Here is a 27,685-nt window from a genome sequence, read left to right as displayed (position 1 = left end):
CCAAACAGTTGGACGGCCCCCTCCTGGCAGAGGAGCCGACAGCAGCATTGAGAGACCTCCCCTTAGGGAAAACGCCAGGCCCAGATGGCCTGCCGTTGGCTTTTTATCGCATGTTCATAGCACAACTTCAACCAGACCTACTACGGTTATACAACTCCTTCTCGGACAGTGACGGACCATCGTCGATATGGGAATGGCAGAAATAGCCCTCGTTCCCAAGCCAGGAAAAGATACCACATTGTGTGCGTCTTACCGTCCCCTAGCGCTGCTAAACCCGGATCTTAAAATTTACACCAAAATGCTGGCTAAGCGCCTGGAGCCGCACATGCCTGGTCTTGTGGGACCTGATCAGGTTGGCTTCATTCGCAATTGCCAGGGGGCTGACAATGTGCGTAGAATTGCACACCTGGTAGGGAAAGCGCACCATTGGAATATACCGGCCTGCCTTTTGTCGCTTGACGCGGAGAAGGCATATGACCGGGTCGACTGGAGCTTTCTCCGTGCCGTGTTGCACACAATCGGCTTGGGGCCTAGTCTGATTTCTTTGATCATGGCCCCCCCCATCACTCGCCACAAGCGAGGGTTTGGGTAAATGGGCAGCTCACAGACTCCTTTTCCATACATAGGGGTACGCGGCAGGGTTGCCCCCTATCCCCTCTGCTATTTGCCCTGGAGGTAGAACCTCTAGCGGAGCTGATCAGACAGGACGCGGACATACACGGCCTCACCTTTGGGGGCCGCCAGCACAAGGCGCTATTTGCAGATGATCTTATCCTCACGCTTTCGCGCCCACACACTTCACGCACTGCTACAGTCCTTCGAGAAAGCCTGTGGCCTTAAAATTATTCATGGTAAATCTTGGGCTTTAAGCCTTACGATTCCAAAAGAGCAGATACTGACATTAAAGACGCTGGCTCCTTACCAATGGGCCTCGGATCATGTCCGATACCTGGGGCTACTATTGACTCCTTCGTTAGACACGTGGACACTGGTGAACTGGCGGGAATGTAAAAACACCGTCCTGGAGGATCTACGAAGGTGGAAATCCCTAACTATCTCTTGGCTGGGCAGGCCTAATGCTGTCAAAATGTCGATACTCCCTAAAATCTTATACCTATTCCAGTGCCTACCCACCCCTATACCACAACACCAGATACAGGGCCTCCAAAAAGTACATCACTAATTTTATATGGGGTGGGCGTAGACCGCGTTTCTCTCATAAAATTTTCATGCTGCCGCGAGACGGGGGTGGTTGGGGTGTCCCAATCTTCTGGACTACTATTGGGCCTCGCACCTCCGCTTTGTCTCGGAATGGACAACCATTGAAAGCGAGAAGGTTTGGTTTCATATGGACCAGATGGTGACGGGACATACCATTTGGGACCTTATGTGGCTTCATCGCGCCGGGCGCTCCCGTAGTGCTTATATGGCAGTGCCCACTAAGACAGTCCTAGACATATGGGACAAGATAGCCGTGCGAAAGTGGCTGACAACCTTTCCCTCCCGCAAGCCCCCATTGCCAGCAACCCGTTATTCCCTCCAGCCTTTCACTCCCAAGCATTTGCCAAATGGCTGCAGGGGGATTGTAGAGTGAATAGTGATTTGTACGAGGACGGCACCCTTAAGACATTTGCCCAGTGCAGGGAAGTCTTCCATCTCCCAATGGGAGCGGGATTACAGTGTGCTCCGCTGCGCCACTGGGTATCTTCACCAGAAATGCAGCAGGTGGCCGTTCGGCCATTCACCCCCTTTGAGCGACTAGTCCGCTCATTTGACGACTCGAAAGGCCTCATATCGCGGACATACCAGATCCTGCAACATCCCCCGAAGCTAACTACACATTCATATCCACGCCAATGGCAGCTGGCGTCGGATAGGGAAATCACGCCCGCACAGTGGAACAGTCTGTGGAGAGACATACCTAGGGTTCATTGAGGCATTCCTCAGAGGGAAAATGCGCACAAAATTATGACGCAATGGTACTAGACACCCGTTCGACTGCACAAAATGTTTCCCGCCGCGTCTCCCTTATGTTGGAGATGTCAGACTGCATCTGGCGACTTCATTCACATCTGGTGGAGTTGCCCACTCCTGACACTGCTCTGGAAAGAAGTCCTTAGCCATATTAAAGAAGTACTGGGCTTCCCCCTGCCTGAATCTGCAACCACGATCTTACTAGGCCTTAAACTGGAGAACCTAAAAGCGCCCACTCACAGCGACTTGACCATAACACTACACATGCTTGGGGCAGCTAAACAACTTCTAGTACTATAATGGGAAAAAAGCAGACCCCCCCCCCCCCCCCCCCCAATTGCTGCCTGGTTCGTACGCCTGTGGCATGTACTCACTATGGAACTCCTCACAGAACGACTACACGCACGAGACACCCACTTCAATGCTGTCTGGTTACCATTAGTTCAATACCTCTGTAAAATAGAACATTCACGCCATTTACCTTCTAAGCTTAGAGCACTGCAACTCACTCTTCGAGGACGCCATACTTCCGTCAGACCCAAGCAGACTCCACAAATAATTAGATCAGTCGCTCCTGCCACTCTTCTCAGTAAGCTTCAGGAACTATATCCATCATATCTGCCACTATCACACGCCGCATCTCGTCCGCCCACTCACTTATCTGTACAGCTTAACTTTCTTCTTCTGACTCTCGCCTTTTCTTTTTCTGATCTTTACCTATACTTCTATACATACTCTCATTATATAGGCCTCTAGCCCACGTTCTGCATGTTACAACAGGTCCTGGAAATCCCCACAACAAGCCCATATAACTACATGTAATAGAACTTGCGGCCGGCCCAGTAAGGGTTGTAGGCGGCATGCTGTTTCTCTACTTGCCTGAATACTGCATCTCTCTACGCTGGAAGGCACTTGACAATAACGCAGCCGGCCCCAAGTGGGTTGTAGGCTTAACGCTGTGTTCATGTGGACCTCTGCTCATTTTCTTTTTTAGCTTTAAAAACTAAAACAGACTTTGAATTTAAAAAAAACCACAAGGCTTAATATTTGTCATTTTACGAACAGTTCTTATGGGCAGCATAAACTAGATGTGTGGACATATCTGCTTCTTAGCCACTTGAGTTTCTTCTGGAGTGATATTCCAGTGTATTGTTGTCTAGTTTTTTTTACGATACAAAAGTTGACAAACGCTTTGTATTTCATTCTTGGGTCCTCTCACAAGGAACAACACAACTTAAACTGCTCTTGGGGACTGTCATTTAGACACGATGTGTCCTGATAAAGACCTGGCAGCTTGCTGTTGCTGGAGACTCTGCTGAAGCCGAACCTCATCAGTGTGGCCCAACATGGCTGAAACTCATCTGACAGTGGTTTGTGTTCTTGTGCAGAAAGCAGCTGACCTTGCTCCTTTTGGATAGGTGCCAAAATGGGCCGGGTCGATTCTGTGAAGACACAGATGAGTAAAAACACAATGAAATTGAATTCTGCCCAGTTTAATTACTAGTGGGTAATACTAACTCAGGCATTTCTATTCAACACTTTGTTTTTTCTCAGTTAACTATTAACCCATATAATCCTCTCCAGAATGGAACGTTTTAGTATACTATGTGCTGACCCAATAGAAATTAGGATATGGGCTGGCCCTTATGCAATTTAATATGCATAAAGAGGACCTCCATGTTCATTTATTTGAATGCCTACTGAGAGCTTTACAGTTACCCATCACAAGTACTCTTTATGTAGACATTGTATATCGCCCAGTAGGAAATGTTTTGTTTCAGATCAGTCGCGTGTATATCTGAATCTTCGCCACTGTCCTAAAGATAGTCATGTTGACACTTATCTTATATAAATTCTTACATATTTATGAAGATTATACATTTTCTCAACTAACTTTTGTGCATCCACGTTTAGAGCAGGAAAATATTCAGACAATCTCATTTCTAGCTCCCGTGCGAAGGGACCATTAATGATTATCCAATTTGAGAGATTGATGGGTTTTATTATCTTTAAAGCAGATCACTTTTGTAGAACAATATAAGTTGACGACTATATGTCAGATTCCACTAACCATTCAATCCATGTTGTCCACTGTTCTTATATCTGCACCTACATTCTGTGGAGTGTAGAAAAATGAGAGGGTCAGTGGTGTCCTGAAAGACCTGATGCATTACACAAACACTTTAGTAGAAAGCTCCTCTGAGACCGGGCCTGAATTGCCAGTTATTTGTTCAGTTACAAAGCCTAGCAGAAACAATGTGACCTCATAACTCAGAAGCAAAAGGCAGCTATAGTTTGGAATGATCTACAGCAGGGGAGTCTCCAACCTTTTCTGAAATAAAAGCTACTTGTGTTCAATGAAATTCATCCTGAGCTACTAACTTTATTAGTTTGAATTAGTGACAACGTCGTTGTAAGATTATATTTGTGGCCATCATATGCAAGATTACGGGCACCGAGCACCTAAGTGCGGCTGTTCAAAATGCTTTGGCAATGTGGAATGATTCTGCACGGGTAATACGTAACATAGTTGAAGTGCCTTTGGTACCAAGGTAAAATGTTAAATAAGTCTTTCCAGCGCTGTATTATTGACTTCTCAAATATCCGCTTTAAATATATTTTGAAATGGTACCTATTTTTTCTCCAAAGATCTGCTGAGATCTCAAAATGCATACATTTTCATCTCAATTACATGCTTTTTTAATTTTGGGATATATGTAATAATTCAACTAAGCAAAGTGTCTAATTCTTACTGATCTACACCCACAGGTGAGCTACTTACTGATCGCTGGAGAGCTACTAGTAGCTCACAAGCTGCTCGTTGGAGAAGCCTGATTCTACAGCTTGCAGTTTAAATTGTACACCCAGTTTGCCCAATAAAATGTCTTGAAAGACACTAAAGATAGAAGTTTCTGGCATGTAGACTTTTTGCCATTGCTGTGGGAAGATGTTAGACTAGTAACTTGTGATATTTTCTGTGCGGCAGTAAGTTTAAAAATAACAAGTTCATGTTTGGCACATTATCTGACACTTTTATAAACATGTTGTTTTAAGTCCACCTTTTCTCCAAGAAAATGTAAACCACTAAGAGTCTACACCTACACTGCATGTTCAGATTACTAAGCAAGCTTAGATGGGCTTCATTATCAAGGCAGTCAGCCTTCATAGTAACGTGGAGAACCCACTGCACAAACGGAACAGCTGAGCTGGTCTTGTGTTCCTCTCAACAGATCAGCAGAACAGCACACGTATCCCACAGCCAGGCCATGTACTGGGGATGCCAACAGGAATAATAGCCTGCTAGGCAAATGACTGAGTCAACACTGGTTTTAGTTGGAGAAAATCATGTTGCAGGTTTAATTGACAAGACAATGGGTTCAAGGGCTGCAAGAGTAGCCAACAAACACAGTGAATACACTGCATCTGGTGGTGAATCTTTGGAGTTCACCCCCAAGTCTGGACCCCAAGGTCCTGGGAAAATGTAATCCTGCACAATTCAGGCCAGGGCCAGGCAAGCCCCCGTTGATCAGGCTTACAATTGTGGAACTAACAGGACAGCGATCTTTTCATCCCAGTATCCTCCTATAAAGCACCCAGGGATTGACATGAAGCCTCATTGGCCTTAGGGCTCTTTCTTGTGATTGCTTTCCGCACCCCAGTAACTGTGAGAAAAATGCTATTCCTTCTCTCTTTACTCATAAAGGTTCTTAATTTCATGTATTCGACTTTCATAGGACCAGTGTTTGCTTATTAGTAAGCAGCAGTTGGTTTATGACAATTTTTAATCTGGTATCTCGGAACAGCTCATGTAAATATTTCAGGTGTCAAACACTGGTCAAAAGCTTAAAATAATCTCATCAGGTCCCTCTGTAGCCATAAATAAACTAGTGTAGAGGCAGAGCTACTTCAAAATTGATCAGTGTCTACATGATAAAGCTCCACAGTACTTAAGTGATGAAGTAAAATTTCCCGAACAATAGGCAGATAAGTTACTATTTTAAAGGTACCCTTCAACCTGCTTTGTGTTGGTTGGTCTGGTAAATGGGCCTGTCACCTGGCAGTGTCTTCTCCTCAAGCTTTTAATGTACTTATTGTTCCCTCCTTTGTGGTTTTAACGAGTTCCTGTGTGAGATGGCCATATTTAGTGGTGGGGAAGGGCACTCAAAGTGAAAGACTTGCTATGCACTATTCCATAGCATGGTCACTATTGTGCATACACCTGCTGTTGCTCCATCTAGAGTTCTAGTAGAGACTGTTAATGTCAGAATCTCAATGGAAGTCTCTTCTATCATCAGTGACAGCCCTCTAAAAAAAAAATGTAAAACAGGCTCTTGGGCCACCTTCAGTTTGTCACTGCCTCAGAATGTGCGAGGTTTTGCTTTGTTTTCCGTGATCTTCATTTTGTTTTGCGGTCAGAAACTCTAGTCATTGCACACTTTCGATGACTTGTAAATGACTTGTTTGGCTGTTGTATTGCTTACAGACTCTTCAAGGATATGAACTCTTTGTTCTGTGGCTTTCACTGCAGTTTACACATTTTACAGTCAAGCCTCAAAGAATCTTTGGGTAGACTCCACTCCATTGCTTTTAAAGGTTTATTAGAATTACAACATCTCGTTTCTGTCAGTGTGTCCATTATATTCCTCTCAGAGATATTGTGAGGAGATGAGGCAGGGTGATGAGTTAACCATATCTTAACCTAATTTTACTCACCTGTTGAGAGATGTTGGCATAACAAACAACATTTTCGATCTTCGCTTTTGATTTCTCCCTCACTGTTCACATTCAGTGCAATTTCTTGGATCCTTGACATTCAGAAATTGATGTTTGGGAATTCAAAATAAAATCTACCCCATCTGTGTTTTTTCTTTCTGCTCAGTCAACAGCCAGGCTTGGCTGTTCAGATATCTTTCCATGTTAATTATGGCTCCCTTTTGTTTCTGAATGTCTTCCTACACTAGACCTGCATCACCTCACTGTTTGCTTCACATGTCTAATGGCTTCTTTCTGCTCACACCATCTGCAGCACTTCCACCGCGTCCAGGAAGGTTGTGCCAGTGAACACTTAAAACTTGATTCTTCTAGAGAGGATCTTTTAAATGCCAGTACCTACTCATTATTTCAGGGTCATGGTCCGTTATTCGACAGAAAATAGCAAGGGACTCTTATACACCGCTCTTTTATGCAAAAGTATTTGGTGGATGCTTGAATAATTAAAACCTATCTATGCTTCTTAACAAGTGAGTTAGGTCACCTCATGCTATCACATAGATGGTTTTCTAAAGTGGGTGAGGGTGGTGTAGGGTCCGTCAAAAAAAGTAGGTGTGTATATCATTGAGGACATAAACATCAAACAACGCAGACCTGCCTTCATTTGACTTTTTTTTTCCCCCTGTAGGTTGAGACGGATCACCTGATCGCTGCTGTGGGACTGGAACCCAATGTTGAATTGGCCAAGTCTGCTGGCCTGGAGGTCGACGCTGACTTTGGTGGGTTTAGAGTGAATGCAGAGTTGCAGGCACGGTCCAACATCTGGGTGGTAAGTTGATATTTATTGGGTGTTAAATCTGTGAAAGTAATTAAGGATTCAAAAAGTGGGATTATGCTGTTCCTCTACTGACAGAGTAGCAGAGTCACGGAAGACAGGAACCAACTAAACCCCAAACGTGGTTTACAGTTGGGAATCCATTTGTTGGATTGTAATGCCCTCACACACCCTTTCAGGTGTCATGCTTCATCATATGGGCTGCTCCTTGTTGGGTCGGCGCTGCAATACCCAACAGGGGCACTATGTCGGAGATCTTCTATCCAACAGCCGTATGGTGAAGTGTGGGGCCAGAACTGTGTAGATGTAGTGAGGAGAGTTAAAATAGGGTTGGGGGTACCTAGAAGGAAATATTTTTATTCTGGGGGTCTCCTACCCTAATTAAAAATATCAAACAAGGCACTCACCCAAGTGCAATGTCTCACGTTGGAGTGTCCTTTGTTAGAAAGTGTAGTTCAACATGTTTCTCGCTTATAGTGAATTGTACTAGCGATTCTTCAGGCCCGGACAAATAAACTATCTACACCTAGAGTTAGTGGTATTCTGATTACTCAAAGTAAAAGGTGTCTACTGATAAAAATACCTGTTATAATCTGGATCTACCGGTTTTGGGAGACAAAAGGTAGCATTCAGGCACACATGGTATACAGCGAATGTAGACGCGGTCTTCGTGGTGACTCTGATTTCTGTTCTTTACTCATGTGAAGTGAACGCCATTGAGGACATCTAAAACTAAAACCAAGTGGTGAGTCCCCACAGTAAGCTATTGTGACCAATCGCCCCTGTGGGAATTCAGTAGTGTAGCAGAAATACATAGGTCTGGACTAATCCAATTCAGTAAAGTACCCAGGCATCAACAGTACCCGGCGGGTCACGCATAAGGCTTTGCTCCTATGTGTGTAAGACTGAAAAGGAAGGAATAAAAAGACAGTTGATATAATACAAGGGCGAGTGGCGCCATCAATACACTATCTTATATTGATTGTAGCCAACCACAACCCTTGCGGTGTGGGCCAATATCCACAGCGTCCTCCTATTTCATGCGCGGTTAGTTCATGAAATCTTGGTGTAATGCATTCATACAGAGTTTAGGGAGCTACTGGTAATGTAGTAGTTGGTAACTCAGACACTTTGAGTCGTGGGTGTCCAAGGTGTAGTGACATTGGAGGATAGCGTGATCTCAGTCTACACCCTTTTATCCTCATGTATGTGGTCAAGCGACTGCCGGGTGGCTAATGTGGCGTATTTAGTCTGTATCTTTAGCAGTATAATTCAGAGCTATAAATTATAGGTACTGAGCATCTCCTGTGCGTGTGCCTCTTTGTGCATCTCTGGATGCATGTTGCCACCCATTGAGCGCTTTGCGTTAAACTCTCTGCCCTTATGACTTCATACATCAAATGTTGCCACTGGAGCACATGGTAGCATGCCTTTGCCTCCTGTGGTGCCTCGATAATGTGCATTTGCTATGCTACAGTGTTTGGCAATCATGTTGCAGAGTTAGTTACTGGTCAGTCGAATACGTGTTCAATAGCTATCTGGTGAATGCCTCACCCGTTATGTCTGTCTCATTCTTGCACTCATAGTCGCTAAGACATACAGCGCGCTCCGAGTTATAAAAGGGGGCTCGCATGTGTCGATACTTCGGGGCGGCGCCCCGCTGCCACTGCATGCGCAAGTATCGGTTTTGACAGTATAGGACTTGCCGCTGAACTAGGAACGCAAATCTGGTTAGTTGCGGGGACGGCGCCCCGCTTACAATGCCTAAACCAGTCTAAACATTATACGTTTTTACAAATGCTATCTAGCGTCTGGCGGTAACTCACAGTTCTTAGCTTAATGCTGTATCCACGACCTGCCCACTCCACCGGGTCCGGGAGGTAGCGAGGTACATGGCAGCCATGATTTTATCCCCATGGTTGATCACATGACTCTGGGTAGGGCCAGCAAACCTTCCTGGTGCAGGAACTTGGCCTGTGGCCATCTTAGAATGGTGTAAGTAACAGGAAAGTTTGGAGTAAAACATAAACCTCTTATTAGTTTGGTAAACTCGTGTATGTGGTTGGGTCTGGGTAATGCGCCCTCTTTACACTGGTTTGGTGAATTCATAATGCCAGTTGCTCAATTATATGTGGGGGTTGTTAGACAAATAGTTTTGGGTTTCCCTATTAGTATCTCTTTGTTCGGCCATTTCAAAGTGGTTAAATCACTACATGTGGAGTCGTTTAGTGAGTGCCATCATACAGACTAAGACATTCTCCCACCGTTGTGGTTGTGATTAACTATATATTGTGGGTCAATTAAGCCAGGGAGGAACTTCTAGTCTGTTTGACGCATTGTTTCAGGTTGTTCTATTAGTGTCTCTTGTGTCTGCCATTTCTAAGAGGTGTTATATAGTGAGTACCATGATTCCCAAATAGGCGTTGACCCACCGTTGTGGTTGTACTTGACTATATATGGTGGGACATGCCAACAATATAAAAGGGGAGCTTCTAGTCTGTTTTAAATTCTGATGGAACTCTATGGTATCTCTTCATTGAGGCCCTTGTCATGTGAGGATAAACGATGTATCCATCTTTGCTCCTTTGTGAAATGGCTCATCTTGGATATTTTAGGGGTTGCTTCTAGGATTACCCACTTCAGGGAGTCTGGAGAGTGTTTTTTTTCTAGATAATGTGCACACATTTTGGTGGTGTTCTTGTGGCAACGAAAGTTGCCACAATGTTCTGAAATTCGCAATTTGATGGGGCGCGGCGTCATCCCCACATAGTAAAGATTATAGGGGCATGTTAGTAAATATATGCAATTTGCTGTATTGCAATTTGTGTGAGATCTCATCTCCCATAAGGTGTTGTTCAGTGTTATGGTCTTGTGTTCAGAAGTAAAGGCACAAGCACTGCGCATACCTCACGGGTAGTGCCCTGTGAACGCTGGCAGTTGCCAAAGAGTTCCCTGTTGGCTTGTGGCCTTTGGACTGGGTCTAGTCTGGAGGAGCTTGTCTTTAATGTTTTTTGAGCATTTGAATGCAAAACGCGGTTGCTCTAGGTTCATGGTACCTGTGTTCAATATGTTCCAATGTTTTTTTAACACCTTAGTCAGTTGGTTGGAAGCCGGTGTAAATGTTGTTACACAGGTCAGGGTCTCTGACGCACTTTTTTCTTTGTGTTCTAAGAGGCATTCTCTGTTATTATTTTGTGCTCTCTTTCTAGAGAGTGCAATGCTCTTTGGAGGATAGTCTCTTGCAGTAAGGTTTTTTGCAAGGATTGCTGGTTCTGTTTTGTATTCCTCCCCTGTGCTGCAATTTCTCCTTCTCCTTAAAAATTGGACAAACGGCAGGTTCTCTTTCAGTGATTTCGGATGGTGGCTGCCGAAGAGTAGGAGACTGTTGCGGTCATTGCTTTTTTTGTACATCGTTGTTGTCAGCTGACCCCCTTCGATTTTAATGGTGCGGTCCAAGAATGCTATCTGGCAGGGAGATGCTGTGATGGTGAAGTTCAGGTATGGATTGATGGTGTTGACCCACCTGAAGAAATTGCCATAAGTTTCGGAGTTCCCTGGCCAAAACATCAGGATGTCGTCAATGAAGCGCTTACTTAGTCGGATGTTAAAACGGTATGGGTTAGAGTCATGGAAGATGTGTTTTCCCTCGAATGCCGCCATGTAAAGGCAGGCCACACTGTAGGCGAAGGTACTTCCCATGGAAGTACCTTGCGTCTGGTGGTAAAGCTGACCCCTGAACTCAAAGAAATTCTAAGTCAGGGCCAGTGTGGCGCATTCCATGATGAAACTGGGTGGGGTGAGTGACTCCCAGGCAGTTGCATTCAGGTCTTCCTCAATCACATCCAGGGTGGCCCTATGAGGGATGTTGGTGTAAAGGGCTTCCATGTCTAGAGTGATGAGGAAGTAGATCTCGTTCGTTTCTTGGAATTGGTCAAGTAAACGCAGTACATCTATGGTGTCTTGTATGTATGACGGCACAAGTTTCTCCAACGGTTGTAGAAAATGATCACAAAATTGTCACAAAGGTTCTAGAATGGAGTCAATTCCAGATACAATTGGTCGGCTCGGCACTGGGTGACCCCCTTATGAATCTTAGGTAATATATACAAATAGGGGGTCATGGGTTCTTTTTTGATGAGGAAGGAAGCCTCCTTCTTACTCAGCCATCCTTGACTCTCAGCAGAGTCGACCAGTCCCATAATGGTTTTTGTTAGTCTTCAATGGGGCTCTTGGGAATAGGTGTATAATATTTCCTATTACTCAATTGTCTTAGACATTCTGTGTCCTAATCAGAAGTCGCAATTATGACTGTTGCCCCGCCTTTGTCAGCCTGTTTTACAGTGATTGCAGGGTCGTTGGCTATTGATTCTATCGCAAGCATCTAATTTTTAGGTCTCGCGTGGCGTACTGCGCACATGCGCAGTCGAGCTCGCGCGATTTTATGTTTTAGAGTGTACTTCACTAGCGAGTGTTAAGCCCGGCCCCTGTTCTCCATTGGCTGGCCTCCTAAACGGTGGCCAGCCATTGGAGAAGAGGTACTAGTGACGTTCTCCTTTCTCTCCAAGCCCTGTCCTTTTCAGACGGGGCTCCTTGACTTACTGCTGGCGTAAAAGCTTTCTTATCTTCTTTATGGGGCCAACAGATGGCCCCATAAAGAAGATAAGGAACCTTTTATGCCAGAAGGAAGTCGGGCTCTAAAAGAGAAAACTCTGCATCGTGTGGTTTCCGGGGCACGGCCCGACCCTTTTACCTGCATTGTTGCTGTTCCTTCGGCGAGAGGCAGACTTCTTTTGTCCCACCCTCTCTCTCACAGCATTCGCTGTGAGGCTCCTGTACAACATGCTGCTTTTCAGAATCTCGTTCCAGTACCGCCAAATAAAGCACAAGAAGGACCCTAAGGGCAAGTGAGGGGTCAGCCCCCCCGGCGGGCAGTCACCTAGCAGGAGCCCCCCCCCCCCCCCCCGCCCCCCCGCTTCACCCCAGCCTTCTGGAGGAGGCGGGCTACGAGCTGCCTGTGTAGAACACATACCGCTCTTAATACATGCACAATTGTCACTATTGCCTCATGTAAGGTAATGTTTGCTTTTGTAACATGCTCGCTTGTAATTTTCTCCTCATGTATCACTATTGTTCCTATTTCTGAAGCACACTGACCCCCTCAGGCAAAGTCCGCGCTATATAAAAACGCATCAAATAAAATAACTAAAAATGCTCGTCCCTTTGCCCTGAAATCCCGACTTTCCTTCCTTTCTTCCCCAACATCGTGCTCCCAAACCCTGCCCCCCATCCCTTCACCTCCATTGAGTACCCATCCTCCTTGTGCCTCCTCCCATGACATGAGACCGTCCCCCATCCCTCCAAATTTGCACTTTGATCACCCCTGCCCCCGCTCGCGGCGCCGCCACAAAGGTCCGTCAGGTTGTCCCACCCTCCGACCAAGAGCCCCGCCCACTGCAACCCCTCACTCTCCAGAGAGAAGCGAGAACAGAGGGAGGAATCGAGGAAAGAAGAACCCGACCACAAGCATAGTGTGCTGGAGTGTGGCCCGCATCCTGGCCCAGCTGCCGCCCCCCTCTACGTTCCATCCATTCAATGTATATTGGCACATATAGTCTTTCACCAGCCTACATATCAACCACGCCAGCATACACAGAACAGCATCGAAGGCATATAATGTGCAAAGATGCCTCGAAACATAGCAATAACCTGAAGCTGATTTAAGGATAGCGGTACAGCCCAGCGTTTAAAATATACTGCAAATCCCTTCAGCACACACATTCATGCACATAAAACTCCTGATGGCAGGTATGTCCCCGCGCGGTCCCAGTGCCCACCCCACATGACACCCGAAAAGGACTCCCACTCCAAACAAAGAGCACTCCCAACCCCCCTAACCAAAACCTCAGTCAGCGTCTCCGTTCCAAGTCCTGCGTACAACGGGCACACCAATCACCCCCACACCACGTGCCCACCAAGCCCAAATTTGCACCCATGAGGGAAGCACTCGTGCAGTCCGGTGACAGTGGCTTGCGGCACACCCTGCAGCGCGGAGTCTAACACCTGCACCAGGAGGCGCACCAGCCCACTCCGCAGCTGCGCCCCCCGGAGTGCTCCCACGCCTGGGCCCGTCCGCTGGGAGCTGCGCAGTGTGGGGGGCCTCCCAAAAGGCAACCCTTAGGCTTAGGGGAACTGGTCTGCGACACTCGCCCGCATTCTCCGCCCTCGGGAACCCAAATGCTCTTACCCGCAGACCTATAAGCGGCCACTGGCCACAGCAACCACTCCTCCCGCAACCACTGCTCCTGCGCACCGTCTCCTCCCAACCGCATTGGCAGCTTCACGCATAACCCCCCCTCCCCCCATAACCCTCCTCCACCACTGACCTGACCAGCCACACCCTGTGTTCCAGAGCACCCCATCCACGCATCCGCAACCCTAAACTGAGCCACCAACCATTCGAAACCGGACCCCCTTCCCGAGTGTCCTTCCCCGCGTCCCAGCCTTCCCGTGTACCCGCCATTCTAAAACTTTGCACCCAACTGCCCGTGATCGCCCTCATCCCCTCTGCCAAGTGTGTGTGTCTGTGTGTGTGTGTGTCTGTGTGTGTGTGTGTGTGTCTGTGTGTGTGTGTGTCTGTGTGTGTGAGTGTGTGTCTGTGTGTGTGTGTGTGTGTCTGTGTGTGTGTGTGTGTGTGTGTGTCTGTGTGTGTGTGTGTCTCTGTGTGTGTGTGTGGCTCTGTGTGTGTCTCTGTGTGTGATATGCGCTAGAAACCCACATCCCACAACCCAGTGTGTGAGACAGCAGTGTGTATGAGAGACAGCAGTGTGAGAGACATCATTGTGTGTAAGAAAGACAGCAGTGTGTGAGAAACAGCTGTGTGTGTGAGAGAGACAGCAGTGTGTGTGTTCTAGGGAGAGACAGCAGTGTGAGAGAGACAGCAGTGTGAGACCTTTTAGTTATGTTTTGGTTTTTGAAACCTAAAAAAAACGCATTGTTATTTGCAATGTCAATAGCTCAAACCTGCGTAAATACGCTACCTATTGCATTGAAAATGCAATAGGTCTCGCGTTTGCAAGAGATGAAGCTATTGGGATTGTAAATGATAATGCTATTTATTTATCTGTTTTCAAAACCCATAAATAAAAAGTTTGTCATTTACAATGCCAATAGCTCTAACTTTTGCAAAGGCGAGACTTTTGCATTGTAAATGCTTGTTAGAGATGTGGTTGAAATGTCTCAGTTCAGTCATGGCTTTCACATCTTTTAGGACTGCCTGTTCGTAGGTTTGCACCTCATTAGGCACCATACCGCTGTTGGGGGTGAAGGTGGATGGGTTATGTAGGCCTGAGTCCTCTTCAGGTTGGGTGGCCTTTCCGTCAAAAAAAGTTTTGAGGCGTATTTTGCGAAAAAACTGATGTAATTTGCAGGTTTGTTTGAAATTATCCACCTTGGGTGTGGGGACAAATCCTAACACTTTCTGGAGGACTTTTTCTTCTGTTTTGGTCAGTTGCCTTGGTGACAGGTTGACCACTAGGTTTGTTTTTTGGTGGTGTGACTCCTGGTGTTCACCATCCGCTTTTGTGGCTCCTCCCACTGTACCCTCTTCTCTTGTTGGCTTCCTCTTCTTCGCCCGCGCCCTCTGCCCCAACCTCTGCCTTTAGGCCCTCTGCCCCAACCTCTGCCTTTAGGCAGAGGTTGGGGCAGAGGGCGCAGCCACATAGATGAGGATAAAAGGTTGTAGACTGAGATCACGCTACCATCCAACATCACCACACCTTGGACACACACATCTCAAAGTGGCTGAGTTACAAACTACTGCATTTACCAGTAGCTCCCTGAACTCTGTATGAATGCATTACACCAAGATTTCATGAACTAACCACGCATGAAATAGAAGGAAGCTGTGGATATTGGCCCACACCGCAAGGGTTGTGGTTGGTTACAGTTAATATAAGATATTGTCTATTGATGGCGCCACTCGCCCTTGTATTATATCAACTGTCTTTTTATTCCTTCCTGTTCAGTCTTACACACATAGGAGCAAAGCCTTATGCGTGATCCGGCGGGTACTGTTGATGCCTGGGTACTTTACGGAATTGGGTGAGTCCAGACCTATGTATTTCTGCTACACTACTGAATTTCCACAGGGGCAGTAGTCACAGTAGCTCACTGTGGGGACTCACCACTTGGTTTTAGTTTCAGATGTCCTCATATGCAATGGCGTTCACTTCACATGAGTAATGAACAGAAATCAGTCACCACAAAGACCGCGTCTACGTGCGCTGTATACCATGTGTGCCTGAATTATATCTTTTGTCTCCCAAAACAGGTAGATCCAGGTTACAACAGGTATTTTTATCAGTAGACACTTTTTACTGTGAGTAATCAGAATACCACTAACTCTAGGTGTAGATAGTTTATTTGTCCAATCCTGAAGAATCGCTAGTACAATTCACTATAGGCGAGAAACATGTTGACCTACACTTTCTAACAAAGGACACTCCAACGCGAGTGCCTTGTTTGATATTTTTAATTAGGGGAGGATACCCCCGGAATAAAAATATTCCCTTATAGGTACTCCCAACCCTATCTAAACTCATCTCACTACATCTACACAGTTCTGGCCCCACACCAACACTTCACCATACGGCTGTTTGATAGAAGATCTCCAACAAAGTGCCCTTATCAAAGGGAGCCCGTTGGGTATTGCACAGCCGACCCAACGAGGAGCAGCCCATATGATGACGCATGACACCTGAAAGGGTGTGTGAGGGCATTACAATCCAACAAATGGATTCCCAACTGTAAACCACGCTTGGGGTTTAGTTGGTTCCGGTCTTCCCTGGCTCTGCTACTCAGTCATTAGAGAAACCGCATAATCCCACTTTTTGAATACTGACACTGGGGCCCCTTTTATGCTGGACCTCCCACTCCCTTGTGAGTGGAAAAAGCCCCACCGTCGCCCGTTTTGTATACAACAAAGTAATTAAGGAGCCATTATGAAGGAATTGTGGGTGTTAGAAACACAGCTTGGTTTGTTAATCCTTAGCTTGTGAGCTGCCACACGGAAACTTGGAGATGTATAACCTAGTCCAGTGCATCATTCAAACCTTCTGGAGCGGAGTTGTGCACCAACTTCAAGAGGCAGCTGAGTTCGGTTCCAAAACATCAGAGGAATGCTAGGAGTGAATGAGCACAGGATTGTGAGTGTTGGTGTGGAAGAAGCCCATAAGCCTAGAAAATTAGGGGACAGAGCAGAAGTGAAAACTGCTAAATATTGCTCTTGCTGCAGAGGGAAGGAGCATGGAGTGAGCACACAAGCACAAGTTGATATGTCTGCATGTTTGTGTACCATTAGTGCTGTCCTTCCTAGCCTGTCTTTCCAGTTGCCTGGGTGCACTGGCGCCATCTGGTGAACCATTGGCGTCTTAGGGTCTACTCTTGCACAATGGTAACAATTCCAGGCATAATGGTGGTCATGTTCAATGTAGTCCTTCTTGACATCTCATGCGCACCCTCGGCATAACCATGAGCGTCCCTTGCAACATAGTTGTGTTGAAGAATGTCAGTAAATATCCGCTCTGTCAACAGAAATGGTTATTTACAAACATTTGCAAGGAGAAAACTGCCTGCAGCACCAGCCAGTGTGCAAACAAGTTGGCTAACAAGATGTAGATTCGTTGTGTAGTCATACAGCGTTCATTATCAGTCAGCAGTCTATTAATGCACACATAAACTAGATGTACAAATTACAAGGTTGAAGAGTCTTTTCACAAAGAAGAGCTGCTTTGCATTTCTCAGGTGCCTAGGATTAAGTCTTCTTTTCTGTCAGGAGGCTAGTTTGGTAAGCGCAAACATCGCAGCAACTTGGGCATAATGAACATTAGGCAAGTGAGCACTCTATGGCCTCATGTTGAGCGCATGCAGCATATCCACCCACAAGCGAGCCAATGTTATTACTTAAACTTGCCATCATCATCTTGTGTGTTTTACTGTTCACCCTATGTGGGAAGGGTATGCCCAGACGTGGGTCCCGTGCTCACTACGCCACTGGAGTCAAGCTATCCTGGCTGAAGACGGCTGATAGCCAGAAACCGGTCCTAGAATGCTTGATTCCGGTCCAGGCAAGACATGGCTTGGCAGTAAAGGTCGGAACTATTCCCATGAGGCACAGTGTCAAGACTAATTTGCATATGGCCATGTCTGAACTGGGGTGGCTTGGTGAGCACAATAACGATGGATTAAACCCAGATCTGTGACTGGGGGTGAATGTTTTGCCATTGTGCAACATTCCGTCCATCATCTTGTGTGTTTTGCCATTACTTAAACTTGAGCCATCAATAAAAGATACGATTGAGGCGGTCTATGGGATTGTTTTTAAGATCTATGTGGGCAGTAAAAGTAAAAATAAACTGGTTGTCCGAATGGATGTGAATGAGAGAGGATTCAGAGCACATGTCTAAAACAGTAGAAAAAGTTGTCGTCGTATTGGTGCATGAAGGAACGGTGGAATGTTAGGGTCAACCAGGAAAGCAGGATGAAAATCTGTGTTAATTGCTTACAGATTTTGCACAAAGTGCTAACATTTATTTCATGTAATTTTTTTCTGAGGGGTATTCAGGCTGACAATGCAGGTTGAACACACTCCTCTAATTCCTGCTGGGGTTTGGGTATCCTGGGTTATTGTCTTTGTCGGTTTCATCTGGATGAGCATTGGTTGGGCAGACTGGATTTGCCTGGCTTTATCTGCATGGGTGGGGATCAAAGGGAAGTAGTTGTGTTAAACAGAAGGCGTTCCAGTGAATTGGGAATTGTGATAGGGAAATCTTGATCAGTGATGGACGTAAGGATGATGGCTGCAAGCTCACTTTTTGCACCATCTGCAATAAAATAGATGGCACACCCCAGTTTACAGAGGTGGTCTCCCCTCCTAATACATTGATGGAAGAATATGGGTAAAGAAGGAAAGCATGATGGTCTCAAATTAGACCAAAAGTGATTGTAGCGGGTAGGGGAACCTGGTGGGATATAGCATTATTAGTGGTCGATAGGGGCAGGTCTGGGAAATCAGAGGCATTCAAGGAGTTATAGGCGGCGCGTGTGTGCGCCAGGCATGCTGTTACTTTGCCATGCTATTGATTGTGTGTGACACATAAGGCCCATCTTTGTGTGTGATGACAATTGGCGTTATGAAAAAGGTTACTTCCCGTAAGCTGTCTTAGTATTGGACCTGATTTAGTTGGAGCAGTAGGAGTTGTTGAATGTACTAGCAACAATTGGAACATTCATTCCTCCAGTGCCCTTGCTTCTCAGAAAAATAGCAACCACATTGTCTCTCCCCCCACCTTCTAGGGTCCACTCCTGCTTCTCCTTTAATAATTGATGAGGTGCTGCACTAGGGCATGAGGGTGAAAATGTCTGGGTGTTGATCACTAAGCATCTGAAAGAGACACGTTAGTGATAGATTCCTTACCTTAGAATATTCCCAGGCGTCAGACTGGATCCGAAATTTTTTGCGTAGCAGTACCCTTGCGCGTCGGTAGGCGTCGTCTGCGGCTCCGCGTCCGTCGTCGGCGTCGTGGGCGCCGTGATGACGTCGTCGGAGTACTTAGACGCCGCCTCCGCGTGCTGACGTCAGTTCTTCTTTTTTCCACGCCAGCAGCGCAGATCCGGAAAAAGTGGTACCCTAGTCACTTTTTGACTAACTCTTTTTGATCTTTTGATCATTCCTTTTTCGAGTCTTCGACTCAGATTGGTGCCGATAGGGATGCCTGGTTTCAAGCCCTGTGAAGATTGCGACCGACTGATGTCTGTCACGGATCCTCACCGTCGGTGTCTCCACTGTCTCGGCGTCTATCACGACGACAAGACCTGCCTCGACTGCCGGGCCCTTACTTCGAAAGCTAGACTGGAGCGGTCCCATAAGCAACTCGAACTCCAGCAGTCGGCCCCGCGCCGAGAAAGGTCCCGGTCCGGACGGAGGTCGAGAGACCGGGAGCGGAGCAGTCATAGCTCCGGGAGTAGGCATCACTCCTCTGGGTCGAAGTCGTCAGGTAAGCGCAAGAAGTCGAAGAGACGTCATCGCTCTTCCGACTCCACACCCGACGCTTCCGCGATGCGGCCGGGGCTTCAGGTGGCACCGTCCAGGCGGCTCCGTCGGAGTCGCAGGTGTCGCGTCCGGCCTCATACCCTCCGGTCCCTGGGCCTAACGCGACGCCGGGGGAGATAGAGCGGTTCCTCATGGCCATGAGGTCCCTCTCTCCCCAGACTGGTTCCGCGGTGCCTTCGGGCCCAGCGGTCCCGTCTGGGGGTCCTAGCGGGTCGGGGGCTTCGGCCCCGACGCGGTCAGGTGCTTCGGCTCCGACGCCCCCGGCGCCGCAGGGCCCCGCTGGATCCGGTTCCGGATCCGGGTCATTGCCGGTAGACTTAACGACCTCCCCGGCGCCGACCCCACAGGTGTCACCCCCGGTGCCGTCCCCGACGTCTCCCTCAACCCGGTTCCGGCGCCGGAACGACGCCGCTCGGCGCCGATTCAGACGCCGTTTGGTGAGTTCACTTTCCATGAACCGGCCCCATCCTTTACTGACCCTGAGTACCAGGTGATGGGTGATGAGGAGGATTGGGAGGGGTCTGAGGACCCTCTGGCACGTGAGTGCCAGTCTTATGAGGACTGGACAGGTGACCTTGGGGAAGCCAGTAGTTTAGACACTTCGCCTGACACTGGCTTTGTCTTTCCTCCTAGCATGGCTACGGAGGAGGGGGGCAACCTATAGTGTGGTGTTGAGGGCAGCCAAGGCCTTGGGCCTTGAGCTCCCCGTCGCGGCCGTGAGGACTAACCTCCTCACCGAGGTCCTTAAGCCGCAGTCCTGCTCAGCCGAGCCTCTGCTGCCGTTTAACGAGGCCTTAACTGATGTTCTTTTGGGCACTTGGTCCAAGCCCGCTACGGGTTCGCCCGTAGATAGGAATGTGGCCAGACGCCACCACCCGGCCCCGGGTGTGACCCATGTTTCCTGTCCATCCACCCCACCCCAGAGAGCCTGGTCATCCAGGCCTCCAATTCCCAGACCGCATTCCCGTCGCCTCCGCCGGACAGGGAATCCAAGAGGTACGAGCAGGATGGCAAAAATCTTCTCCTCCCTTAGTCTGGGACTGTGGTCTTCTAACACCGCATGCCTCTTGGGCCGCTACACCCACTCTCTGTGGGATACGGTCGCGGAAGTGCTGCCAGAGTGCCCGTTGGAGGCACAGGCCAAACTCGGCCAAGCCCTTGTGGAAGGTCGGGATGCAGCCAGATATTCGATCCGGTGTGGACTGGATACCACCGACTCACTGGGCAGAGCGATGGCAACGACGGTGGCGGTCAGACGCCACGCCTGGTTGAAGTCCGCCAATTTCTCGGCCGATGTCCAGAACACACTGATGGACATGCCGTTCGATGGCCGTCGCCTTTTTGGCGACAAGGCAGATTATGCGCTTGAGCGTTTTAAGGACTCCAGGGCCACGGCCAAGTCCTTGGGCCTCTCGCAGCAATCGGCTGCCTTTCACTCCTTTCGTGGCCACGGAAAGGGTGTACCCTTACGTGCTGCCAGCCAAGCTCCGCAGGGTAATACCCAACGCCGTGGCGGCCGTGGAAACCGCCGTGGCGGCGGTAGGGGACAACGGCGAGGTCAGTCCACACCTTCCCCCGCAGCATCCGCCTCAAAACCCTCCTAGTCCGTGCTTTCAGGCCCATGTGACGCCAGTGGGTGGCAGGGTTCGCCATCACCTCCTCTACTGGCGCACTGTCACGTCGGACAGGTGGGTGCTGCAGATCGTCCGAAGGGACTACTCCCTCCCCTTCGAGGAGACTCCTCCAGCCATGCCACTGCAGAACCACCGTGTATCGGGGGATCATTTGCGACTTCTGCAGGAGGAATTTACGGCCCTCTTGGCCAAGGGGGCCATCAAGTGCGTTCCTGGGCCAGAAGTAGGGTGTGGTTGCTACTCCCACTAATTTCTGGTACCCAAGAAGGGCAAAGGGGGCCTATGCCCTATCTTGGACCTACGGAACGTCAACGGCTTCCTCTGGAAGGAGAAGTTCAAGATGCTGACACTGGCTCAGGTTTTAGCTGCCCTGGACCCAGGAGACTGGATGGTAGCGTTGGACTTGCAGGACGCTTACTTTCACATTCCCGTCCTGCCGGCCCACCGGCGCTACCTGCGGTTCACGGTTGGCCACGAGCACTTTCAGTATACCGTGCTCCCCTTCGGCCTTACCAGCGCCCCACGGGTGTTCACAAAGGTGATGGCGTTGGTCGCAGCTCATCTGCGCAGGCTAGGGGTTTCAGTCTTCCCCTACTTCGACGACTGGTTGTCCGCCACTTCCAGACTACGGCGGATCGCCTGCACCAGCTGGGGTTCTGCATCAATGTTCCGAAGTCACACCTGTGCCCCTCTTAGAAGCTCCTCTTCATCGGAGTGGTTCTAGACTGGCGCAGTTTCGGGTTTATCCGCCCGAACAGCGGGTCCGGGATATTCAGGCTCTCATCCCACTCTTTCAGCCTTTATCCCGGATCTCGGTCAGGTTGACGCTGCGGCTTCCGGGGCTGATGGCCTCCTGCATCCTACTGGTGCATCACGCCTGGTGGCGGATGCGCGCTCTGGAGTGGGATCTGAAGTTTCAGTGGGCCCAGCATCAGGGCAACCTGTCCGACCACATCCTGATCTCGGAGGGCACTGCGAGACAGCTGCAGTGGTGGCTCACTGTTAGACGGACCGGGAGGGTCGGCCGAGACTACGGGGAGAGGTCTCCGGGGAGAGCCGTCTCCAACGACTGTACAGACGAGTAACTTCCCCCCCACAGACGGACACCACACAAGGTTGAAGGTTAACGAGACTTTATATGCAATTCTTAGGTTACGATGATATGATACAAGGAGGTCTGGACTCAGGGGTCCCCTCGATTCTAGTCTCTGGTTTGGGGAAAGGGTAGCGGGACAGTCTTGTTACCAATGAGTGAAAAAATAGCTCTCAATCCTCGAGCTCGGCGTTCTAGATGATCGGGCCGCGGCGGAGCCAGGCAGGTCCCGAGATGGACGAAGGAAAACGACGGTCCGCGGCGGAGCCTGCAGGTCCCGGTGAAGATGACGGTTACAACGGTCCGCGGCCACGCCAGCAGGTCCCGACGACGATGAAGGTGATGAAGGTTGCGAAGGCTGTGGCAGCGCCAACAGACAGGACGATGGTGCACAGGACAGAGCTATGGCAGCGCCAGTAGTCCGTCTAGGATGAGTTCCTCTTTACGTCTCTCGACTCCAAGATACAACTGCCTTCCTGCTCTGGAGCTGCCCCAGTTATAGGGCTGGAGTGCTTTGATGTCCGGACCTTCGCACTTGGAGGTCGGGAGGTCCGGGATGAGGGGGTCCAGACACCCAGCAGGGGGGTGGAGCCAGTGCCCGGGGAGGCGATGGGCGAGCGGCACTTGGCGGGGGAGAGCCATCGACACCTCTTTCTCCCATTGACTTGCCAAGTAGCCCGCTCACCTCCTGGGTGGATGGTGGTGCCGGGATGTCTGAGGCCTGGCCAGGCCCAGGGTTGAGGTCGGCCGGGGGCCAGGTGGCCACGTGGTGGAGTGTCCAAGATGGCGCCCCAGGATGGGCGCGTAGGCTGGCAGTGGATCGGACCCACGAGGTTGACGGGCTCGAGGGCAGGGGTCCCTGAGGGGACGAAGGACGTGCAAGGGTGGTGTGTGGTACCTACGGGACCGGGCTCAGGCCGGGTCGGGCCGGGGGAGAGCGGCCTTTCATGTGGCCTGTCCAACATGCGTCCCCCCCAGCTGAAGGCGGGGAGAGTTACCCATCCTCTTGGGGACTCTCCTCGTCGAGGCGGAAGAACCGGGACAGGCCATCCGCGTTGGCGTGATCTGGCCCAGGCCGGTGTTCGACTGTGAAGTCCATACTTTGTAGGGAGATGGACCAGCGTAGTAACTTCGGGTTTTCCCCCCGCATCTGCATCAGCCACTGCAGGGGTCGGTGATCGGTCTGTACCCGAAAGTGTGTGCCAAAAAGGTAGGGCCGGAGCTTCTTGAGGGCCCATACCACAGCGAAGGCCTCCCGCTCTATGGTGCTCCAGCGCTGTTCTCGGGGTAGGAGTCGTCTGCTAATGAAGGCCACCGGTTGATCAAGGCCTTCGGTGTTCACTTGAGACAGGACTGCCCCAATGCCATGGTCGGAGGCATCCGTCTGGACGACAAACTCCCGGCTGTAGTCGGGGGCCTGGAGCACAGGGGCGGAACACATGGCGGCTTTCAATTGTTCAAAGGCAGTTTGACACTCTGGGGTCCAGTTGACTTTCTTGGGCTGGTTTTTCGACGTGAGTTCTGTGAGGGGTCCCACTATAGTACCATAGTCTTTCACGAACCTTCGGTAGTAGCCTGTGAGGCCCAGGAAGGCTCGTACCTCAGTCTGTGTGATGGGGGGCTGCCAGGACTGGATGGCGGCAATTTTTAGCTGCAGAGGGGCCACCAGGCCGCTTCCCACCTGGTGCCCGAGGTAGGTTACAGACCCTTGTCCAATTTGACATTTGCTGGCCTTGATCGTGAGGCCAGCCCGCTGTAGGGCTTGCAGCACTGCTCGGAGGTGGTGGAGGTGCTCGGACCAATGGTGGCTGTACACAGCGATGTCGTCTAGGTAGGCGGCGCTGAATCCTTCGAGCCCCGCCAGGACCTGATTGACGAGCCGTTGGAATGTCGCTGGGGCGTTCTTCATGCCGAAGGGCATGACTGTGAAATGGTAATGGCCATCGGGTGTGGAAAAGGCAGAACGTTCTTGCGCCCGGGGTGTGAGGCCGATCTGCCAGTAGCCCGCCGTCAGGTCGAAGATACTGAGGTAGCGGGCAGCTCCCATGCGGTCGATCAGTTCATCTGCCCGAGGGATGGGATGTGCGTCTGTTCGGGTGACCGCGTTCAAGCCCCGGTAGTCGACGCAGAACCGAAGATCTGGGGTGGTGCCGGGGGCAGCTGCTTTGGGGACCAGTACTACCGGGCTGGCCCAGGGGCTGTCTGAAGCCTCGATGACCCCGAGTGTGAGCATCTTGGCTACTTCTTCCTGGATGCAGGCCCGTACCCGATCTGGCACGCGGTAGGCCCGGTGGCGGATAGGGGGGCTGTCCCCCGTGTCTACATCGTGCACACACCAGGAAGTGACACCTGGGGTGAGGGAGAACAGGCTGGCGAACTGTGATAGGAGAGCTTGACATTCCTGACGTTGCTCTCCGGTGAGGGTCTCCGAGAGTCGGACCCCATCCACGGAGCCGTCTTGCTCCCGAGTCCGTAGGAGGTCAGGGAGGGGCTCGGAGTCTTCTTCAGCCCCAGTGTCTGTGGCCATCAGGAGGCTGAGTTCTGTACGCACAAAGTGGGGCTTTAGTCTGTTAGCGTGGAGGACCCGGAGTGGGTTCCGGGAGGATTCCATGTCGATGAGATAGGTGGCAGGGCCCTTGCGCTCGATTACTTTGAAGGGCCCCGTCCATTTGTCTTGTAGGGCGCATGGCTCGGTGGGGGACATCACCCATACCTGTTGTCCAGGTTCAAATTCAATGGATGAGGCATTTCGGTCATACCACTTTTTCATGTCCTCTTGACTGGCCTCTAGGTTGGCTTTTGCCAGTTCCCGGAACCGCCGGGTCTGGTTGCGGAGGGTTAAGAGATACCGGAAGACATCTGGAGGGTTCTCTAACGGAGGCATCTCCCAGCCTTCTTTGACTAGGCTGAGCGGCCCTCGCACTGGGTGTCCATATAGCAGTTCAAATGGGCTGAAGCCCAGGGACTTCTGTGGGACCTCTCGATAAGCGAAGAGGAGGCACGGCAGCAGCACATCCCACTGGCGACGGAGGGGCTCTTCCAACCCCCCGATCATCCCCTTTAGCGTGCGGTTGAACCGCTCAACGAGTCCGTTCCCTTGAGGGTGATAGGGGGTCGTGAATCGGTAGGTGACCCCGCACTGTTGCCAGAGGGATTTCATGTATTTAGAAATAAAGTTCGTGCCTCTGTCGCTGACGACTTCTCGGGGGAAGCCCACCCGGGAGAAGATCCCCATCAGAGCCCGGCCGACTACCGGGGCGGTCACCGTCCGCAGAGGGACAGCCTCAGGGTAGCGGGTGGCGTGGTCCCCCAGCACCAAGATGAATCGATGGCCTTGTTTTGTGCGCGGGTCCAGGGGCCCCACAATGTCTATTCCGACCCTCTCAAACGGGGTAGTGACCACGGGAAAAGGTTGTAGGGGAGCTTTTAGTTTGCGGCCGCTCTTTCCACTGGCTTGGCACGTGGGGCAAGATCGGCAATGCTGGTGCACATCGTTCCGCATTTTGGGCCAGAAGAAGTGGGTCACTAGGCGACTGTAGGTTTTATCTTGTCCCAGGTGTCCTGCCAGGGGGACATCGTGGGCCAGGTTTAACAGAAAGTCTCTAAAACGGAGGGGCACCACTAATACTCGGTTGCTCCCCAGCTCGGCGATTCTTTGCTCGCTGTACAGCAGATCATTGTCCCAGTAGACCCAATGAGTTCCGGAGGTATCCCCTGCGCTTTGGGCGAGCGCTTGCTGGCGGAGTTCAATAAAGCAATTGTTCGACAGGTGCTCCCATACTATCAGATTGAACAGTTGTTCGTAGGTCGTGACGTTGCTTCCTCTGATCCAGCCCTCGAAGGCTCGGCTAAAGTATGTTACATAGTCCACCCAAGTTGTACCCGGGATGCGGGTGCAGTCTCGGAACCTCTGACGGTACATCTCGGGTGTGAGGCCATAGCGGGTGAGGAGTGCCGCTTTCATATGGTCATAGGTCATCTGGTGGTCCGGGAGCTGTAGCAGGGTGTCGCGGCCCTCGTTGAGGAATCTCCCCCATAGACTGGCTCCCCAGTCGCTTCTATCGATCCGGTGTGCAGTCATAGCGATTTCATAGGCCTTAAACCATTGCTGGATGTCGTCCTCTCGGAAATATTCTCGGACCACATCCTTGGGGATGTGTACCTTTTTCTCTGTGGTCCCTGAGGTGTGGGGTCGCTCGGGCACCCCCGCTTCTTTATTCTGCTTGCGCAGGTTGATTTCGGCTAGGTTCCGTTCGTGTTCGTACGCCAGTTTTTTTTCCTCGAGCTCCCTTTGTCTTTGTTTCTCCTCTCTTTCTTCTCGGAGACGCAGGTGCTCTAAGTTGATTTTTTGTTCGGCCAACTTAAGTTCAACGTCCATTTTGAGTCGGGCCATTTCCAGCTCGTGTAGTCGGGTTCTTTCTCTTTCCTGGATCTCGTTTTGCGAGAGACCCGTTCTTTGCCCTTCAGGGGCCGTGGTGGTTTTTTCTGCGGTGCTTTGATCGGGGGTTCCGGCAGCCCCAGTCTCTGCCCAAGATTCTAGGGCATGCTTAAAATCGTCCTTGGTGCTTAGTCCGGTGGTAGCGATACCTAGTTCGATGCAGAATTGTTTTAGTTCACGATGGCTGTACTCCTCCAATTTCTCCATTTGGAATTTCTCGGTTGATCCGCTTTCTTTAGTTGTCATTGTGATTTCGTCGTGGGGTGAGCTACTCTCTGTACGTTTACGCGGTGATTCGGATCGCGCCGCTGGCCACCAATGTTAGACGGACCGGGAGGGTCGGCCGAGACTACGGGGAGAGGTCTCCGGGGAGAGCCGTCTCCAACGACTGTACAGACGAGTAACTTCCCCCCCACAGACGGACACCACACAAGGTTGAAGGTTAACGAGACTTTATATGCAATTCTTAGGTTACGATGATATGATACAAGGAGGTCTGGACTCAGGGGTCCCCTCGATTCTAGTCTCTGGTTTGGGGAAAGGGTAGCGGGACAGTCTTGTTACCAATGAGTGAAAAAATAGCTCTCAATCCTCGAGCTCGGCGTTCTAGATGATCGGGCCGCGGCGGAGCCAGGCAGGTCCCGAGATGGACGAAGGAAAACGACGGTCCGCGGCGGAGCCTGCAGGTCCCGGTGAAGATGACGGTTACAACGGTCCGCGGCCACGCCAGCAGGTCCCGACGACGATGAAGGTGATGAAGGTTGCGAAGGCTGTGGCAGCGCCAACAGACAGGACGATGGTGCACAGGACAGAGCTATGGCAGCGCCAGTAGTCCGTCTAGGATGAGTTCCTCTTTACGTCTCTCGACTCCAAGATACAACTGCCTTCCTGC

The 27,685-nt window shown here is 50.2% G+C and overlaps 1 protein-coding gene across 2 annotated transcripts in view; it reads left to right on the top strand.

Annotated features, from left to right (window-relative positions):
- The window catches only part of LOC147721191 (apoptosis-inducing factor 1, mitochondrial-like), a 249,867-nt gene that overhangs the window by 163,091 nt on the left and 59,091 nt on the right, over positions 1-27,685 (top strand). For both annotated transcript variants that reach the window (XM_086964674.1, XM_086964673.1), the window contains exon 14: positions 7,373-7,513. In XM_086964674.1, coding sequence (XP_086820800.1) covers positions 7,373-7,513 — 141 coding nt within the window. The remainder of the gene's footprint in view (positions 1-7,372; positions 7,514-27,685) is intronic.

Source organism: Lissotriton vulgaris, chromosome 4_1, assembly GCF_964263255.1.
Source record: "Lissotriton vulgaris chromosome 4_1, aLisVul1.2, whole genome shotgun sequence".
In the NCBI taxonomy this organism is placed as follows: Eukaryota; Metazoa; Chordata; class Amphibia; order Caudata; family Salamandridae; genus Lissotriton; species Lissotriton vulgaris.
The sequence above is the reverse complement of the archived record's forward strand: the minus strand, read 5'-3'. Positions and strand labels throughout refer to the sequence as shown.